This window comes from Dipodomys merriami, unplaced genomic scaffold, assembly GCF_024711535.1.
Source record: "Dipodomys merriami isolate MVZ:Mamm:240054 unplaced genomic scaffold, mDipMer1.0.p SCAF_17, whole genome shotgun sequence".
NCBI lineage: Eukaryota > Metazoa > Chordata > Mammalia > Rodentia > Heteromyidae > Dipodomys > Dipodomys merriami.
The window spans coordinates 14,691,367-14,711,890 of NW_027203048.1; the positions used below are offsets into that span (position 1 = coordinate 14,691,367).

The following is a 20,524-nucleotide window of genomic DNA, read 5'->3' on the forward strand; positions in this document are numbered from 1 at the left end:
CAAGTGAATCCCACAAAGAATACTCAGTTACAGACAGGAGTGTGGCCTGTAGCACAGTGCTGGCTTCACACGCATTAGTGTGGTGAAGTGGTTTGGCATTGCAAAGAAACTCCTATGATTAATTGCAGACAATATTTGCATTCATTTTTTGCAACAATTTATGGGCTGTGTACCACATATTAAGCAAAACACTATCAATCTTAACACGGTGTTAAAGAAACATTACTCACAACATTTGTTCTAGAACAGTAAAGCTTGGGTAGCACATGTAGAAAAATCTAATCTGTACAGAGATTATCATGGCCCTTGTGTTAGGTTCATGTAAATACATGAAGTATTTGATAATTTTGAAACACTGTTCTTATTCCATAAATGTGTGTGGATGCGTGTGAATGTGTGTGTGTGTGTGTGTGTGTGTGTGTGTGAGAAAGAGAGAGAGAGAGAGAGAGAGAGAGAGAGAGATAGAGAGAGAGAGAGAGAGAATGTGTGGTAATACTGGAGATTGAAGTCAGGGCCTTGTATTTTCTAGGTAAGTATCCTGCTACTCAAGCCATACCTTCAATCCTTTTGCTTTAGTTTTTCACACAGCATTTTTGCCCATGCTAGCTTCAGACTGTGATCCTCCTATTTTCACTTCTTGAATAGCTGAGATTACAGGTGTGAGCCAACACACCCAGTCAATAGATATAATTTCTATATGTACACACAAAATACAAAAATGAAACATGTAAAAATGACCAATAAGATAGGTTTTATCTAACTAACTATTAGAGCAGGTGCAGTGTTACCATAGTGGGGTTTTTCAACTTTGAATACAACAAAGAAAAGCTGCCATTTCCAACCACAAGGGGAAGTTTGGGTGTCAGGGCTTGGGGGGCGGGGTGGGATTGTGGCTATACTGACCTGAACGTGGCTTTTGTTGAAGGCATGTTAGGCACGCAAACCTCACCTGGGTTGAGGGCGCTTAGCCACATATCCAGGATGGGACATCCAGATGGACCGACTCAGCATAATTCTTGTTAAAATTATTCTTATCTGGAGAGTATTCCTGTGCAAATTATTGACAAGTATAGAACTGTGTGTGTGTGTGTGTGTGTGTGTGTGTGTGTGTGTGTGTGTGTTGTGTGTGTGTGTGTGTGTGTTTGCAGGGTAAAGGATGACTGCCAAGCATGTATTTTACACTGAGCTACACCCCCCAACCACACAACTGTGAGAATCTTTAATTGACCATGAGAATCTTGAGCTAGAAATATACATCCTCCTGTGTACCAAATTCTATGGAAATTTGTACTTGAACCCCAGGATTGTTTTGTCTAGCGTAGATTGTCATCTTCTCTGTTCGTTAGACTTTTTAAAAAAAAATCTGTTGTGGGGCTTGAACTCAGGGCTGGGCACTGTGAGCTTTTTCATTCAAGGCTAGTGCTCCTGCCACTTTGAGCCATAGCACTTCTGGTTATCTGGTTGTTAACTGGCTCTGAACAGCAATCCTTAGATCTCACCTCCTGAGTAGCTAGGATTATAGGCGTCAGCCATCACTGACTGGCTTATCAGACTTTTTAAATGGTATTATTTGCATGAAATAAACTTGATCATTTTCCTTTTTTAATATCATGAATTTTGCTTATTTTCCCCCATTATTGACTATTTTCTTAATCTACCTACTTACATATTTTGCTAGTTTTTACTAAACGCTTATTTGTAATGTCATTGGAATGAGTTGCTTGTGACCCAACTCTGGCTTTCCTTTTTATGCTAATAAATAAGAGTTTCTCAAAGAAATGAAATACTGGGAGATCACAGGACAGATGAATGGCATTAAACACCAGCTCCTGCTGGGCACCGGTGGCTCACACCTGTAATCCTAGCTATTCAGTTGGCTGAGAGCTGAGGATTGTGGTTCAAAGCCAGCCTGGGCAGGAAAGTCTGTGAGACTCTTATCTCCAATTAGCCACGAGAAAACTGGAAGTGGGGGCTGTGGCTCAAGTGGTAGACCACTAGCCTTGAGATGAAGAGCATAGGGATAGCGCCCAAGCCCAGAGTTCAAGCCCTACCACTGGCCAAAAAAACAAACAAGAACAAAATAAAACAAAACAAAAAACACACCACCTCCTCCCTGTTGCTTACATTTGTACAGTAGTGTGTCCTTTATGAGTGTACTTTCAACATGTATTTTTGTCTCACTTGATTCTCATAACTACCTCATCTACTGTTTTTGTTTTGTTTTGCTTGATGGTACTGGGGTTTGAATTCAGGATCTTACACTTCCTAAGCATGTTCTCTACCATTTGGACCACACACCTGGTTTTTTTTATTTGTTTTTAGCTTTAGTTATTTTTCCAGGTCTTCTACTTTGGTTCACATGGGCCATGGACAACAGTCTTCTCACCTATCACCTCCTAAATTGCTGAGATCATAGATGTACATCACCACATCTGGCTAGTATACTGGTCAAGATGGGGTTCTCTCTGTTTTTTCCCCTAGCTGACCTTGATCCATGTTCCCCCTGATCTCTGCTTGAGTTGAGAAACTGGGATTATAGCTATGAGCCACTGTGTCTAGCCACCACATTTTTACAGGCATCTTTTTACAGCTTAGAGCTCAGTGAACAGCAGAATGATGTTAGATGCTATCTGGTGCATGACTATCTACATTTACTTGGCCTGCTTCAGTTGTTTGCTTTGGAACCATGGAGTTCTCTAAAATTTGTTGCTTGTTTTGATGGCAAATGGGCTTCTTTTACGTGTCTGCCTTGTTGTTAAAATGATTTCTCTGTCATTATTTACAAGTTATTATATCTCCTGTGTTTTATCTTGAGATCTTTAACCTGAAGGATATTTGTAGTCCTGGAGACTTTTTGTCAAGGAGGGAATTCCTTTGGGTTCTGAAGCCCTCCTTCTCCTCTCACTTCCTCTCCATTCTGTCTTCCACGATGTCTTCAATAAAGCATGTTGGGCAAGGCAGGGGCAGTGATTTTGCTGAGCTAGATCAGGTGTAGATGAGTGTGACAAGACTTAGCCAAGCATCTGTGTCCAGCTGGGTGGTCCAGGATGGGATAACTCAGCTCTCCGCCAAGATCTCAAATCCTCTGGACAAACAGCTTGGTGGTGGCAGCAAGGTTCTAAAAGGAAGACTGGGAAACCTTCAAGCTTTAAAGACCCAGGCTTGGAATTTTCACAAGTCGTTTCTGCTATGTATTCATGACTGAGAGGAAAGTCACAAGGCTAGTCCAGCCAGAGACATAGGGCCAGGAATTATGACCCTATGGGTGGAGCTACAAAGTCACATGACACAGGGCAGGACCGTGGAGACAGGAACTGACACATCTTGACAACCAGTCTACTAATGAGTCTGTCATACTTGGATGATTTATACTGATTTAGTGATAATAAGTGGGTTTTGTTTAAGAAAAAGGAATCAAAGGCTTGTGTTGGTATGATGGCAAAATTGCTTTATATGTAAACTTGAGAGCTATATTTTAAAAGTATTAGGATAAATGTAATTTTTATATTAGATTGTGTTAGAAATGTTGTATAGTACACAGATTATAGATAGGTGATTATATTAGAAATGTTGTCTAGTACACAAAGTATAGATGATACTTGGAGGATTTTATAGCTTTGTTATTACAAAGTGAACACATCTATATAGTTATCTATAGCTCAACAAGTTGAATATTCCCTGCACTTCAGGATTCTTTTCTTTTCCCTTACTAATCTTTATTTCATTCCACTTTTTCTACAAGTAATCATGACCCTACCTCATGAAACCACAGACTGGCTTTATTCATTTTATGAATTTTCAAATCCCGTGCATTCTTTAGTATCTGGCTTCCTTCCTTCACTAACAGTCTGTGGTTAATGCCATTTTAAAGTCCACAATTCTGACTTAGTGAAGTGGTATTATTCAGTGAGATGTGGTTCTGGTTGTTTGCTTGCTTGTTTGTTTGGCCGTACTGGGGGCTGAAACTAGGCCCTCTAGCTTGCTAAAGAAGTACTCTCCCACTTGAGCCATTCCTCTAGCCCTTTTGCTTTTGGTTTAGTATTTGCTTTTTTCACCCAGTTAAGGTCTCAATTAACTTTTGCCTTAGCTGGCCTCCTACTGTGATCTTCCTACCTCTGTCTCTCGAGGAGAGTTAGCAAGGATTGTGGGACTGTACCATAACGCCTAACTATATCAATATTTTTATTCAAAAATGTCTCAATTTTCCTTCCTTATTCATGTTCTTTCCTGACTTTTGTGGTTATGCAGAACTGCTCCACAATTATCAATTTGTTTCAGTTTCATTATTGTAGGCAATTCTTCTGTTTATCTCTAGCAGGAAATAGAAAATAGTTATGGCAGTAATCTACTGCGTTGGGATCTTGCTATATATATGTTTGGGAAATAGCAGTGGAGAATCAGTGGTTATGCACTAAGACTAGGATCACCCACACCTAATAATTTAGTACTTTAAAACATTTAATCTCCTATTTTGTGTCTCATCTATCAAAAGATTATCATAATGTCTGGCTGTACTGAGGGATTAATCTAAGAAGTTCTTATACTTAATATAATGATGAATAATGTTTTACAATAGTTAGTAGCCTAGAGGAAATAGGCAGAGATTTTTCTCCTCTGAGGTGTTATGTTACTGAGCTGGGCATTTTCTTAGAAATACTGCTGTAATTTCAAATGTAAACCCACACAGGGTTTTCAGGAAGAACGTTAACACTTGTTGTTGTTTTTTAATCAGGATTTAAGCATCCTGTAAACCCACACAGGGTTTTCAGGAAGAATGTCAACACTTGTTGTTGTTTTTTAATCAGGATTTAAGCATCATATTTCAGCATTTGCAAATCAATAGGGGGACCCTTTCTTGTGCATTTTTAAAACATTCCTGGTGTATCCTTTTACTGTGTACAAATTACTGGGATTGGATTCAAAAGGAAATATCTGTTGACTTTATTCATGTTTCCTCAGGAAAGGCATGGTGAAGGGAGTCATTATCACGTTATATTTTCAGCAGCTCTTTGACCTGAATCTCTGTGATTATAAACTCAAGAAGCTGACTGTTGTCTGGGTGGTGAGGAGAGTCCATGATGGATTTGGGTTACTGTGACTATTTCAAGGAGAAATTAATCACATGTCAGTAGAAGTCTAGAACCAATAGAGGAAAGCTTGTATTATGAACCTCTGCCTGGACTAGCACCTATGAATCACAAAATGAATGTGAGCTGTTCTCTGATCATTCTGATGTGAAAGGAAAGGGTATTGCGCCCATCGTTCAGCTCCTCTGTGAGTTCATCCTGTGGCAGATTGTCCGGACAGTTATGGATTGGGAGTTGTAGACTGAAGCATCTGGAACCACGTCTTTGTAAACCTATACCCTAGTTTTGAGGCCCAGCCCTAGAGGGCAACCTTGCCCAACACATATCCCACAGCCCACCAGCTCAAGAGGATGCTAATGAATTGTGTGTGAAAAACAGTTCCACAGCCAGATGTGTAGAAAACACCCAGTTAAACAAAAAGAAACTGGGGTCCTTGCCAGAAGACTTCTTGGGTCTTTCATGTGCTGTGTATACAGAATGTGCAGTTTCCCCAAACAGATATGGCTGTAGGGTCTTTCCTTTAGCAGAAGCCTGTCCAGAGTTTGTGCTTCATTGCCCTAGAATATTGGTGGTCAAATTGTTCTAGAACATTGGTTCATTTATCTCCTAAATAATTTTTGAAATACCTGTTTAAGTTGGTATCTGTATTTAAAAAGTAAATCAGAATGATATGTCAAGATTCACTACTGGGGGCCGGGAACGTGGCTCAGTAGTAGAGCGCTTGCCTAGCATGCATGAAAGCCTGGGTTTGATTCCTCAGTTACACATAAACAGAAAAATCCAGAAGTGGCGCTGTGGCTCAAGTGGTAGAACATTAGCTTTGAACAAAAGAAGCTTAGAGACAAAATCCAGGCCTTGAGTTCAAGGCTCAAAACTAGAAAGGAAGGAAGATAAAATTTCCTAATTCTTCTTAATTATGACCGTACCCCATTTCCTGTATGAACTTGTATCGCTAGAAGACAGTAACTTATTACTCATTTTCTTTAACACACATACTTTCCTGTTGGAGAATAGATGCATAAAGTATGTTTATTTCCCATAAGGGCACTTACACTGTTTATATCATGCATTAAGTGCCTTACTTGATTTATTCTTAACATTTGCAACCCTGGAAACTAGCAGATTGTTTGGGAGTATATTTAAGCTTCAAGTACCCCTGGGGGTTATTTGCTTTAGCCACTTCATGTTACATGGAAAGGAAACTGAAGTCAAGAAAATTTCAGTGAATTGTTTCACATAACAAATTTTAATCCTAGTTAGATCAAAACTTAGGTATGAGTGGAATCTTTCTCCCACAAGATTCCTTACTTTCTTAATTCTTTTTACTTTCTTAATCCTTTTTAAAAGTTTGGTACTGGGCAAAATTGTCTCTCTAAAAAGATAATGACTATTTTGGTATTGGTGACAATCTAGAATTTTTACAAGGTCCATTGAAAAAAGTTGTTCTACCATTTTAGACTTTTAAGAACAGATTTTTTGTTTGGTTATTTGGTTTTTAATGCCAGTATTGGGACTTGAGTTCAAGGACTTGTGTTCTTCTTTAGCTTTTTCTACCCAAGCCTGATACTCTACGACACCTTCACTTCTAGTTTTTTGCTTGTTAATTAGAGGTTAAAGTCTCATACACTTTTCTGCCTGAGCAGGCTTTGAACCTCAGTCCTCAGACCTTAGCCTCCTAAATAGCTAAGGCAACACGTATGAGCCACTAGTTCTTGGTTAAGAACAGTGTTGTATTAGCTTGTGTGTGTGAGTGCCAGTCCTGGAGCTTGAGCTCAGGGCTTGGGCACTGTCCCTGAACTTTTGTGTTTGAGGATAGTGCTGGTTTTTTTCTTTTTTTTTTATGTGTGTGTATGTGTGGTTAATTGGAGATGAGAATCTCATGGAGTTTCCTGTTCAAACTGACTTTGATTTGCAAGCCTCAGATCTCAGCCTCCTGAGTAGCTAGGATTCCTGACACTCAGCTAATGTTGTATTTTTGAAATTAATATGTGGTAGGTGCTATAGATGAGCCACCTTTCACTTTTTAGCACATTTGAGGCAGATGTGAATCTTCCCTTCAATCCCAGGCCCAGGGATTTTGCTTCCTTTAGAGAACCAGGTTGGACTAGACACCAGTGGCTCATGCCTATAATCCTGGCTACTCAGGAGACTGAGATCTAAGGATTGCAGTTCGAAGCCAGCCCACGCAGGAATGTCGGTAGGACTCTTATCTCCAATAAACTACTCACAAAAAGTCCAAAGTCCAGAGTTCAAGCCTCATGACCAGCAAACAACTAACTAACAAAAAAAGCAGCTTGGAGCCTCTCTCCTTGTTTCTGGAGACTTGTTGCCTGGCCTGAGGCAGTTCTTGGGGTGGAAATAGGGAGTCTGGGGTACAGCTTCTCCAGACTGCATTTCAGCCTTTATTCTTTTCCCTAGTGCACAGCTATGTGGGGTGGTCATGCCATTTCTGCCAAGAATAGAACTGCAGTTTTCAAGGGAAGTTCAGTAGTCTCTGTAGAAGGAGCTACTGAATCCATTGTTATTTACCTATTTATTTTTTAAACCTGATACTAAAGTACTTTTGATGTAATCAGAATATATTATTGACCCAATAAAATGTGAGACCTCGGAAACTGTATTCTATTTTGCAGCTGGAAGTTATTTAGGAAGTTATAAGTTTTTTAATCAAGTTAGAAGTCTTTCTTTTTCTTGCACTGCTGTGGAAGCTGTTCTTAGCAAAGTGCATAGCCTTAAGAATTGAAATCTGAGGAGAATCCTAATTCACAATTTGCTAATTATGTTTCCTAGGATAGTTAAAGATCTGCCTGGTTCCATCTTCTTTTACATGTTCCATTTAAGTCTTGTTTTATGCTTAATCTCTAATTTCTTTCAGTTTATTTCGAAAGGACTTAGAGAGCTTGACGACCTCACTTCATGTTACTCATTTCTGAGATTCTGCGTGAGGGAGGAGCTTTTTGGTTTTAATATTCTTTTAGCACTCAGGATATTGACTGTTAGCCACTCATAAACCAAAACAAAGCAGGCAATGACAAAAATGCAGAGGATCTCTATGTACAGTTTAGATGGCAACAGTTCATGAACGGAATGCTTGTCAGAGTTGAACTTATAAGTTATTGGTACAGAAACTGTATCAAGTAAACCAAATCCTTCCAGTCTATCCTAAACCTCCACCTCCACCTCTTCTTGTTCCTGGCTTCAGAAAGAAGGTGTTTTTGTAATGAAGTTCTTTTTCTTTTCTTTTTAAAAATTATTTCTGAGTAGCTCTATAGAGGGGTTTCAGTTCAACATCTCAGTGTATGAATACAATGCATCTTTTTGAAAATATAAATTTATTGTTGTTAGTAAGAGGCCGTACAGAGGGATTACCATTTCATAATCAGGTCACGAGTTGCATTTCTTTTTTTGAACACTGTCACCCCTTTCTTTGCTTTCCCACAGTTTCCCCCTACAATGCATCTTGATCAGTGAGATCTCCTGCATCATCCTCTTCCATCTCTCCCAGCCCAGTCCCTCCTCAAGTTCCCTGGTTCCATTTATGCCCTATATATATGGAGCATTGTGACTGTATTTACCTACCCTTCCTGTCTCCATCAGGAGGAGCCTTTTTCCAATTAAGCAAGCCTGTGCTTCTCAGTGGGGACTTTATTGGCCTTGAGGAGAAGACTCCTTTCCCAGAGGACAATCACATTTTCAGGATGGTGAAGACCACTCCCTGGTGTCCATCCATCCATCCATCTATCCATCCATCCACCCATCCACTTCACATCCCCTAGCCCTGTGTCAACCCAATATGTCCTAGGCAAGACCACCACACTTCCCCCTGGGGTCTCAGACTGGTTCCCACTGAGTGTGAAGGGAGAGCAAGAACATTCCTGTTGGTATTCATAGTGTAAACTAGGGAGTTGTGATGTTGGAAGGCCAAGAAATATAGGAGCACGTGTTAGCCCTCACACCACCCCTCACCCCACCGAAGGGTAAATGAAAGGCACAGGGAGATGACATTGCATTCCAGCATGGTGACGAGTCCTGGGAATGGAAAGTGAAGTGAACACTTTTGAGAGTTTTCTAAAGTAAATACAAGGTCTTCTCTAGTGACCCAGGATATATACAAAGTAGTGAGCACTGAGACCTTCCAAATATGTATGTATGTTTGAGAACATTCATAAGTTATTGTTTGGGTTTTATTTTTGTTTTTGGCTTTTTGGTTTTGGTTTCTGTGCCAGTACTAGGACTTGAACTCAGGAGCTGGGTGTTGTAGCTTTTTACACTCAAGACTAGTACAGCTCTACTCCCAGTTTTTTGGTGGTTAATTGGAGTCTCACAGACTTTCCTGCCTGAGCTGGCTTCAAACTAGGATCCTCACATCTCAGCCTCCTGAGTAGCTAAGGATGACAGGCATGAGCCACTGGAAGGGTTTGGGGGGACACGCTGATATGTGTTAGGAAGGAAGATCATCTATATTTCCACATTCCTAGAGCCAGTTGGGGGCAGTAGTGATTATGATCAGAGAAGTGGAACTAGACTGAATCTTATAGGGTTCCCATTCTTGGTGGACTTTCCTGTCCATACCCAGAGGTGTGATTGGATGCTGTTATTTTAAAAATATTAATTTCTACTTTCATTCCCATGGCATCATGCTCTGAGCTGTGAGTTGTATTGAGGTAAGCCAAAGAGGAGGCGTCAGAAGAGGGCTCCAGGCAGAGGTTATAAACCAGGCCTTTAACCTGTGGGCCAGCACCAAGACTGGCAAGGAGCAGTCTTAGAAATCTTCTAACAGGGAATTCTTGAGGGTCCCCAGAGGTGATCATGATATGTGAAGTGCACTATGAGCAAACAGGGAAAGAAGAGAGCAGTCTCACACTAGTGGTAATGGGAGAGGAAGTGGGGAAACAGAGATTTTTGTCCAGTCTTTTTGACCACAACTGGCTGACTACCCAAACTTGAGGTTTCACTTGGAACATGATAAGGGCTTTGCTTGTATCATGCAAGCTCCAACTGGGCTTGGCCCTCTTCCTGGCCCTTCATGGTGGTTTTCTTAAGAAGAATGACTTATAGGGAAGTATTTTCAATTACATGCCACACATCAATGAGCATCACAGCATGATTCACCCGTGATAGATAATCAGATGATCCAACACTGGACCAGATGTCCTGCCAAATGTCATCCATCCAGCAGCCAGCTTCCCTCAGTATTCAAGATGGAGCAGTAAAAGCTACCAGCACAACTATGTTTATTGCAGCATTATTTACCATAGCTAAGATATGAACCAACCCAGATGCCTCTCAGTAGATGAATGGATCAAGAAAATGTGGTATATATACACAATGGAATTCTATGCCTCCATCAGAAAGAATGACATTGCCCCATTTGTTAGGAAATGAAAAAACTTGGAAAAAATTATATTAAGTGAAGCAAGCCAGGCCCAAAGAAACATAGGTCCCATGGTTTCCCTTATTTGCAATATCTAGTATGTGTATGAGTCAAGCAGAAAAGGTCAGATAATGTGATGTTAGGAAAATGAACCCTTAGATATGTATTTTAATGTTTTTTTCTTTCATGCATTTGTTTCTAACGCATTTATAAGATTATCTCTTTGTTGCTTTGTATGTCCCTCCCCCACAGTATAACCCCTGCTTTCACTATATTTGATGTCAGTATAACTTGTGGAGGAGATGGGGAAAAACAAGTCGTTTAAGGATACAGTGGACCTGTTGCAACAATGAGAAGTACAAGTTGTCATGTCCAAAACGAGCTTTACAACGTTGGTGTGGGTGGGGGGCGGGGGGGAGGGGGGGAGGATTGGGTGGGGGGGGTGGGGGGGTGTGGAGGGGAGGCTGGGAAGGGATGTGAAGGGTAAACAGAGGAGGCTGCAATGCTTGATAAGAAATGTACGCATTATCCTGCCCATGCAATTGTAACCCCTCTGTACAGTATGTTCACAAAAATAAAATTAAATTAAATTAGAAAAAAAAGATGGAGCAGTAGAACTGATAGGGCCAAGATGCATTCATCTATCATCTGCGTGTCATGAAGATAGAGTCATTAGTGATGCTAACTCAAAAACTGAGTGGTGTGGATAAAATAGGTATACACAGAAACTATACCTTCTTAGAATATGATATATTTGTGTTTAAATAACAATTGCTTATTAATAATTTATTTGGGACTTGTCTTTTTTGTTTGTTTGTTTGGGTGTTGGTTTTGTTTTTGTACTGGTACTAGGGCTAAACACAGAGCCAGTAGCTATCCCTTAGCTGTTTTTTACTTAAGGTTAGCTTTCTACCACTTGGGCCACAAGTCTACTTCGTGCTTTTTGTGGGAGTTAAGAGTCTCATGGACTTCCTTCCCTGATTTGCTTTAAGCTGCGATCCTTGGATCTCAACCACCTAGGCAGCTAAAATTACAAGCATGAACCAGATGTCTGCCTATATATTTGTTTCTTTTGTGTAGACTCTGCTAGGAATTTTTTTATACCATTGTGTTCAATTTTAATTTAGAAAATTAGTATTTTAAGCAGGGAGCCAGTGGTTCATCCCTTGCTGCTCAAGAGGCTGAGAGATGAAGATCACAGTTGGAAGCCAGCCTGCACAGAGAAGTCTGTGAGACTCTTATCCAATGAATCACCAAAGTGCAGGAAGTGGAGCTGTGGCTCAAGTAGTAAAGAAAAAACCTGAAGGACAGCACTCAGACCCTGAATTCAAGTCCAGGACTGGCAATAATAATAATAATAATAATAAAGACAATTAGTAAATTGTAGGAGAATTAATGATGGTATAACAATGTAACTATATTTTAAATTATGGTATTAATGACCAGTGTCTGTTAACTATTAAGCTAACTATTCTACACTGGATCAAATAAAAGTGGTTAATTAAGCCCATTCTTTCTTGGATCTCAATCTTCTTTGCATGTGGCCATACAGTTTGTTTCCAAAGTCCCCACATTTATCTTTTCCCCCTGTGTCATTTTGATTTCCTCTGGACCTCTGTGTGTAAGTGGATCATCCCAATTTCCATTTCCAGCCAATGCTTCTTTCTTCTGTTTCTTCCAGAATCTTCTGCCACTTCAGAAAACTCTGCTCAAATATCTTGATATGATCTTGATCTACAACACTGAATTCTTCATCTTCTGGAGTTTGGGGTTTTTGTTTTTGTTTTCCCTTCAGACTTCCTTCCACAAACCCAGTGGTGTTCATTCTTTCCTCTGAAGCCCCTCCACCACCTCTGAGTCCTCTCCCCTATCTTCTGGTGACGTGTCACCTTGTCTGAAACTATGCTTTGTTACTTGTTCTGAAGAAGAATCATTCTGTCCTTAGCTTCCCAATTTCTCTGTCACCACTGCTTCAGTGATGAGACTTGTGACATAGTCTTGTTGAGTCACGTGCTGGGCAGGTGCATGTCCCTTAGAGTCTGGCTTCCATTGCATTCCTCTTCTGCTCACAGACTCTTAGCGTAACTCCCCATGCTACATCAAATTGGATCCAGGGGTTGGGAAGGTGGCTCAGTGGTAGAGTACTTGCCTTGTATGCATGAGGCCCTGGGTTCGATTCCTCAGCACCCCATAAGCAGAAAAAGCTGGAAGTGGTGCTGTGGCTCAAGTGGTAGAGTGTAAGCCTTGAGCTGAAGAGCTGAGGGATAGCGCCCAGGTCCAGAGTTCAGGCCCCAGGACCACCAAAAAAAAAAATTGGATCCAAACTTAGCTTTGCATTTACTAGATCTGTCTCCAATTATTCACCTTCCTGAACTTTTGTTTCTACCCGGTGTTTGACTCACCATTCCCTGTGTGCTTTTCCCTGGCAAATTGCCGTGCTTACACTTGTGTGTCCGCTCAACAAATATCTCTTCCTCTCCTTGCCATCCATTCAACCTATGCCCACCCCAAAGTCCTACCTTCTCTTCAGTGCTGAAGTTAGCATCCTCTAGCACTCTGACTGTCTTTTTAGAGAACTTTACAATAGGACATTTTCAGGTTATGCAGTTCTCTGGGAGATAAACTATACTTTCCTTTAAAAAAAAACAACAACAACTGTGCTGGACTTTTTAACCTGAATGTTTCTCCCATATTTTAGTGCTCAGCTAGGCTTTCAGAACATCTAAGATGAAACTCTACCTTATGACTGTGTTTTATAATGTCTTACCTACTCTAAGACTGCCAGGTACACTCTGTCTGGCAAGGCCCATCTTTTATCATTTTTATTGCTCATAATACAAGACTTAGTGTGTACAGGAAAGTTTATTCAAATTGTAAATGCTCAATAAATATTCAGTAATTATAGGTCACTTATACCTGCCACATTCTCTTCTCCCACTCTCTTACTCTCTAGATATGTATGTATGTATGTATGTATGTATGTATGTGTGTATGTACTATAGGAGATTATTGTAATGAAAAAGAAAGTTAGTAGACCGTACTTGTGTGGTTTGCTGCTCTTCTGAAGGGTTGTTGCTTTCCAACAGATATTAATGAATGTCAGCTGCAAGGCGTGTGCCCCAATGGTGAGTGTTTGAATACCATGGGCAGCTATCGGTGCACCTGCAAAAGAGGATTTGGGCCAGATGCTACCTTTTCAAGTTGTGTTCGTAAGTACTTATGATTTTCTTCCTTTCTTTCTTTCTTCCTTTCTGTCTTTCCTTCTTTCTTGCTTGCTTGCTCTTTATCAGTTGTCTTTGATTATCTGAAAGAAGGGAAAATAATCAGTTGTCAATTGAATATCACAACCATGCAGGTAAATATGTCAGTTATAATGACAAGAAGGTCAGGTGCTAGTGGTTCATGCCTCTAATTTTAATTACCTAGGAAATCTGGTGGATCACAGTTCAAAGCCAGCCTAGGCAGAAAACTCCATGAAACTCTATATCCAATGAGCCAGCAAAATCATATGCTAGAGGCATGGTTCAAGTGGTAGAGCACAAGCTATGGAAGTCAAGCAAGCATGAGGCCCTGAGTTTAATCCCCCATATTGCCAAAAAAAAATGAAAATAAACAACAACAACATCAAAACACCTAAAAAATCAGCCTGGAGGATGAGTGCCACTTGCTCATGCCTATTATTCTAGCTACTCAGGAGGCTGAGATCTGAGGATCTTGGTATGAAGGCAGCCTATGCCAAAAAAAAAAAAGTCAGTGAGACTCTTATCTGCAATTAGCCACCAAAAGCTGGAAGTGGAGTTGTGGCCCAAGTGGTAGAACATTAGCATTGGGTAAAATAGCTTGGGGACAGCACCTCACCCCTGAGTCCAAGCTCTAGGACTATTACATATGCTCATATATTCTCTCTCTCTCTCTCTCTCTCTCTCACACACACACACACACACACACACACACACACACACACACACACACACACACACACACACACACACACACACACACACACACACACACACACACACACACACACACACACACACACACACACACACACACACACACACACACACACACACACACACACACCAGAACAGAAATCAGTGAAATTGAAAATAAGGAAATACAGAAAGAAAGCAATGAACCAAAAGCTGGTCTGGTTCTTTCAAAGTATCAATAAAATCAATAAGCCACTAGTCAAGCTAATTAAGGACAAAAATACACAAATTGCTAGAATCAGAAATGAAAGTGGGAATGTTATTATAAATTCCATGATCATGTGAAGGATAATTAACAATTCTATACCCTTGATTTTTTGAGGGGTGGGCTTAGCAGGGGGCTTAACCCCAACCCTGTGTGTGCTGGGTACAAGTCCTGTGAAGCTATACCAACCTTGTGCCTTCAAATATATAACATAAATGAAATGGACCAACTCTTTAAATGACAAGAGAGAGAAGACCAGCCAACCTGTCTGCCAAAATAATGGATAGATGAGAGCTTTCTATTGCATTTGTTAAAATGTAATGGCTTAAACTCAGATGGGAAATAGCCACAGCTGAGAACAAAAGAAAGAGTCCATGGCCAGTGGCATTGGCTTATGCCAATAATCCTAGCTACTTGAGAGATGTAGATCAGGATGATCTACATCTTGGACCAACCAAGCAAAATGCTAGTGAGACCAATCTCAACAAACAAGTTGGTGTGGTAGATTGTGCCTGCAATTTTGGCCACACAGGAGGAATTGGTAGGAGGATTGTCAGAAAGTATTAGACCCTATATGGAAAATAATTAAAATTTGAAAAAGCACAAAAGGCTGGGCATATGACTTAGGTGCTACCACCAAAAAAAATAATAATAGGAAGAAGAAAGAAAGAAGATGGAAGAAGGAAGAACGAGGACAAGAAAAAGAGGGAGAGAGAAAAGAAGAGGAAGGAAGGAAGGAAGGAAGGAAGGAAGGAAGGAAGGAAAAGACAAATATAATAGGTATACCTGGGAGATAAAACATGGGTTTTTCCTTCATAAATATATAGGCATGATTTAATCTGGATTAAATTTTGTCTCAGCTTCTGTCTTTAATTTTTCCAAATTCTGAGTCACTGGACTCTAATTTTATGAGGTTTCACTGTAGTCAGTTGGAAAAGTATGGAGAACACTTGCTGAACACTCACATTTTAGATTTTAGATTTTCTGGTTGCATTCTATTTCAAATATCCTGCCCTATCTTCCTCCAAAAACACCAAATGCCTGAGTACTTAATGTGTTACTTCACAGATTTCTTTTCTTTCTCTCTTCCCTCCCTTCTCACCTTTTCTTTGTCCTCCTCTCCCTTACTCTTCCCTTCCCTTTCTTCTACTGGGGTTTGAACTCTGTGCTTGTGCTTGCTAGGCAGATGCTCTTACCACCTGAGCCACACACCCAGCTCAAGTTTTCTATATATTTTTTCATGTAACCATACCTATTATTATGAAAGTAGCTAAAACACTACAGATTTTCATACTGTTAACATTAACAGGGTAACATTGAGAGCAATTCTGTCTGTGTCTGTCCTCCTAATTGCTTTTATGCTTTGGTATCTGCAAAGCTGCATTCTCCTTGACCCTGTTTTAAACTTGACCTTCGACTATGATGATGATAATGGCCATGATGATATGAAGACGAAAGTAGTAAAATGAAAAAGCAGCCCCCTTTATTGCTGTTTGGTGGATCTGTCTAATCTTTTGAAACATTGTTACTAATTACTACTATTTTCCTTTAAAAACTGTCAAATGCAGATTAGGAAATTTTCAGGTAAGTCTTTTTTTCTCTGTGTAGATTTTCAGACAGCTCTGATGTGAAAGCAGGCAGACAGTTAATTATAGGGCTTTTTCTGGAGGGGGAGGAGTGGTAAAATTAGACTTTAAAGTTTGTTCATAAGGTACATTTGAAAAAAGGAATTGAGAATTTGAGGCCAAAAATCACAGAGTGGACAATATCCAGAAAATTTAGAGATGATTTTTTGGCAGATTGGAACTACATAAATAAATATTCTAAATAGTTTCATAATTGAAATATAAAAGATTGTAGAGTGCGGATATAAAATTTGTGGTAAATGCCTCTCTGTTTTTTCCCCCTCTAAAGTAAGTTGACTTACAGTCTGTTTAAAATGCTTACATTGAAGGTTGCAGATTAATTAACTTGGAGAACTGGTTGTGGACTGTTTTATGAAACATGGACTAGATCTGATGTCTAGAGCTCAGGGCAGATAGCCAGGTTTTAATGAGATTGTAGAAACCTGCCAATGGGGATGTTGAAACACTTGCACATTTCCTTAGCATTTATTTTCCCTGTCATTGCCCAACTAATTTTGCACTGATTCAACAACCATCCATTCTTATTTGAAAAATAAATAATTGGATTTTATGGTTCAGCTACAAGAGCTGAAATGATAAGTATTCAGAGCCATTTGTTCATTTCTGAACTGGAACTAGTTGGAACCTGGGCTCTATACTGGCTCTCAGTCGGCAGATGGGGTTCCCTCTCTAAATTTACTACCCAGGATATCACTGAGATAGAGATAGAGTTACTTTAGAATTTGTGATTGGAAGCAATCCAGCCTGATTATTGGTGAACTCTGAGAAGTCTGAAGATAGTTGGGAAGGGGTCATGGAAGAAGGTGATATTCCTAGAGTAAAGCAAAACAAACAAAAAAATCTGGAAAGATGTGGTGACCCACATAGTCTTGGGAAAGTAGCAGGAGAGTAGGGGATACAGACATACACACACACAGATGAGTTATGTTCAGTATGTAATATATATTCTCAAAAGGTATAAACCACAGGTAGAGCTCTATCTCCTGATGCCAAGGGCTGGATTTGCTTAGGCAGCGTGACATAGGCATGTCCAGGCCGTAAGAGCTGTGGTTGACTGTGTGACCTCCAGAAACAATGCATTTGGCAATGGTCTAGGGCCTGAGAGGCTTTCTCGGTACTCAGTGCACCTAAGCCCAACACCCTCAGAATTCCTAACTCCAGCTGAAAGCTGCACCTACTTCCCTTTTCCCCTGTGCCTCACTGTCCTGGACTTTGACCTCGAAAGGAAGGGGATAGGCGGATGCTAACATTTGCCGCCCCTCATCTCTGTGTCTGTGTCTGAAGATGCTGAGACAGTGTTCTCCCAACCTGCTTCTGCCTAGCTTATAGGGAAAGGTGGAAAGCTTGGGGTCTTACAGAGCAAATTCAAGGGAAGTCAAATAGCCATTGGGATTTCAGTAGGAAGATTTTTTACCTTCTGAGCTGCAGATTTCTTCACCAGGGTGAGTGCTGTTAAGATATATCTGTAGGTTCAGTAAAGACACCCAGAGAAAGAGATCTCAGCCTCACTTTGGCTGTATTTTGTTTTGTTATATGCAGAACTGGGGCTTGAACTGGGTGCTGTTCCTAAGCTCCTTGGCTCAAAGCGGATGCTTTACCACTTGAGCCATACTTCCATGTCTGGGTTTTGCTTGCTAATTCAAAGTCAGATTGTCCTACCTGGGGTGGATTTGAACCAGGATCCTCAGATCCCAGCCTCCTGAGTGCATAGGATCACAGATGTAAGCCATGGGCACAGAGCTTCTGACCTTCATTCTTGTATGATATTCTCAACTTGTAGATGTAGAGCTTATTCACAGAAATAAGGAGGTTAGAGAGATGTGCCCAGAGACCACAAGATGAATGAAGGGAATTTTTTTCAAGGGGCATGACTATATTTATGTATTTGACTTCTTTTTTAATTTCTCTAAAATCTTTATGAAATCGGAATTGTTATTCGCATCTTACTTATGGGAAAATCGAAGCTAGGAGAGTTTATAAAAATTCCATACAGCTAGTAACTGACACCTGAAATTGGAAACCAAGACTTGTGCCTCCAGATTCAAGGTTCTATATCAAGACTTGGCTCATTCCAGTTCATGGATAAAGTTTTATTGGGTCATGGCCACATTCATTTAGTCGTATAGTGTATGAGGCTGTTTGTGTGCTATAAGAAACAACAGAAGTTATAGCAGAGACTATATGGCCTACTGAATCTAAAATAGTTATTCTCTGGCCCTTAGCAGAAAACACTCCCTGAATCGTAAGCTAGTCAACATCACCCAAGAGAACTTTCTGTAAGGATGAGATAGATGGCTTCCATCTGTGCTGCGTAATACAGAAGCCACTGGTTACATGAGGCTGAATTTGTCATTGCATTTCATTTAAATTTTATCCAAGTAGCAGCATATGGCTTGTGCCTACTGCCCTGGACTCTATGGTTCTAGATGATTTTTAAAGCATCGTGAGTCTATTAGAGCTAACACTCCTGCTTTCTCATTAAAGTTGGGCTTTCCTTCCTGGAGTAGTGATTTTGGCCCACAGTAGCCTGGCTTTCTTAGCTACTCAAGTGGGCCTGCCAGCACCTCACTTGTGTGTCCAAGAACATCACTGAATCTTCATCATTTATCTTATGTTCTTTTTTCTTTCCCTCTTCTCTTCGGCCATTTCCTCTTAGGCCCCTGCCTTCCCTCTGTTGGAGGCACTGTTCAGGGGCGGTGGGGGGCAGGGTGGGGAGGGAAAAAAAAGTATTCCAAATAGTTGTAGAACTTAGAGTGAATAATTGGCTTAGGAAATAATGGGAGGGAAGAAGCCTATAAAACAGATCTCCAAAATAAAAATGAGGGAGGGAGTAACAAGGTCGATAAGAAATCTACTCACTACCTTACTTACGTAACTGTAACCCTTTGTACTTTACCTTGACAATGAAATTTAAAACAACAACAAAGCAGATCTCCAGGGACAAGATGTCGAGAAAGAATAAGCGCGCTAGACTTTTGTCTTTTTCCTTCAGATGATAACGTACCTGAAATGTTTACATTTTCTTTGTGCAATGCGTGAGATTTCAACTGCAGACTAAGAGCACATGCACACACATGCACACACCTCTCCCTTAAGACAGGGAGTTGGTATTTATTTCAAGAAATCAGCTCATGTAATTTTGGAAGCTAGCAAGTCAGACATTTTCAAGGCAAGTGACAGGCAGCAGACTAGAAAGGGTTGATGGTTCAGCATCCATCAAGAGAGGGTCTGCTGTAAGAATTTCCTCATATTGAAGAAGAGCCTCTTCTCTCCTAAGGCCTACAATAGATACGATGAAGTCTGCCCACATGTTAATGCTTGCTAAAATGGCAGAAGGATCCATAGAGGGACAAGAACAATCATGGTCATGGTATTTGATGATCAGAGTCTAAAATGTATTTGGCAAAGGACTTAACCAAGAACAGTGGTACATTTGTTCTGGAGGAATGTAGTCTGAAGTGTAGCTTCTAATTCTGTACTTGAAGATGCATCTTCGTATTGCTTGAAAGGTCCGTCTGGTTTTTGTTTCTTGTATGATGTTGGGCTTTTATTTCTCTGCTGCAGCGGATCCCCCTGTGATCTCAGAAGAGAAAGGGCCCTGCTACCGACTTGTCAGTTCCGGCAGGCAGTGTATGCACCCTCTGTCTGTTCACCTCACCAAGCAGCTCTGCTGTTGTAGTGTGGGCAAGGCCTGGGGCCCACACTGTGAGAAATGTCCCCTTCCAGGCACAGGTAAGGCGTGCTCAGATGTATATTCACAAACCTTCCCAGGCACAGGAGTCGGCAAAATCGTCTTTACAGCCTGGGGCATTTGGATTTCTGACATTAAATTTACTTTTTGATAGTCAGTGCAATGTTCGTTTTTTAAATATGTTTGTGGAAAGCCTGGACATAACCAAGTTGAATGTATTAGGGGAAAAGAAGTATGTGCAAAGTGATTTTTCCTATTTTTCTGGTGAACATTAGATTCCCTCCTGAATAATAAGAAAAGCCATTGTTTTAGCCTCATGCTCATGGATGCTTACTGGGATATTTACGTATAAAGACCAGAAATCCCTGTTGGGCCTTCTACTCTCATTCTGATTAGTGTCCGATCCTTTCACAGTAATTGGACTATGTGCAGGTTGACTCATTAATTTATTGAACAATATGCTTAATTCCTTTAATAAAATTGGAGCTGGGTGTTGGTGGCTCACATCTGTAATCTTAGCTTCTCA

At 40.5% G+C, this 20,524-nt stretch overlaps 1 protein-coding gene across 6 annotated transcripts in view; it reads left to right on the top strand.

Moving 5' to 3' along the window:
* The window catches only part of Ltbp1 (latent transforming growth factor beta binding protein 1), a 405,289-nt gene that overhangs the window by 257,981 nt on the left and 126,784 nt on the right, over positions 1 to 20,524 (top strand). For all 6 annotated transcript variants that reach the window (XM_070025342.1, XM_070025343.1, XM_070025344.1 and 3 more), the window contains 2 exons: positions 13,548 to 13,670; positions 19,872 to 20,039. In XM_070025342.1, the coding sequence (XP_069881443.1) occupies positions 13,548 to 13,670; positions 19,872 to 20,039 (291 nt within the window). The remainder of the gene's footprint in view (positions 1 to 13,547; positions 13,671 to 19,871; positions 20,040 to 20,524) is intronic.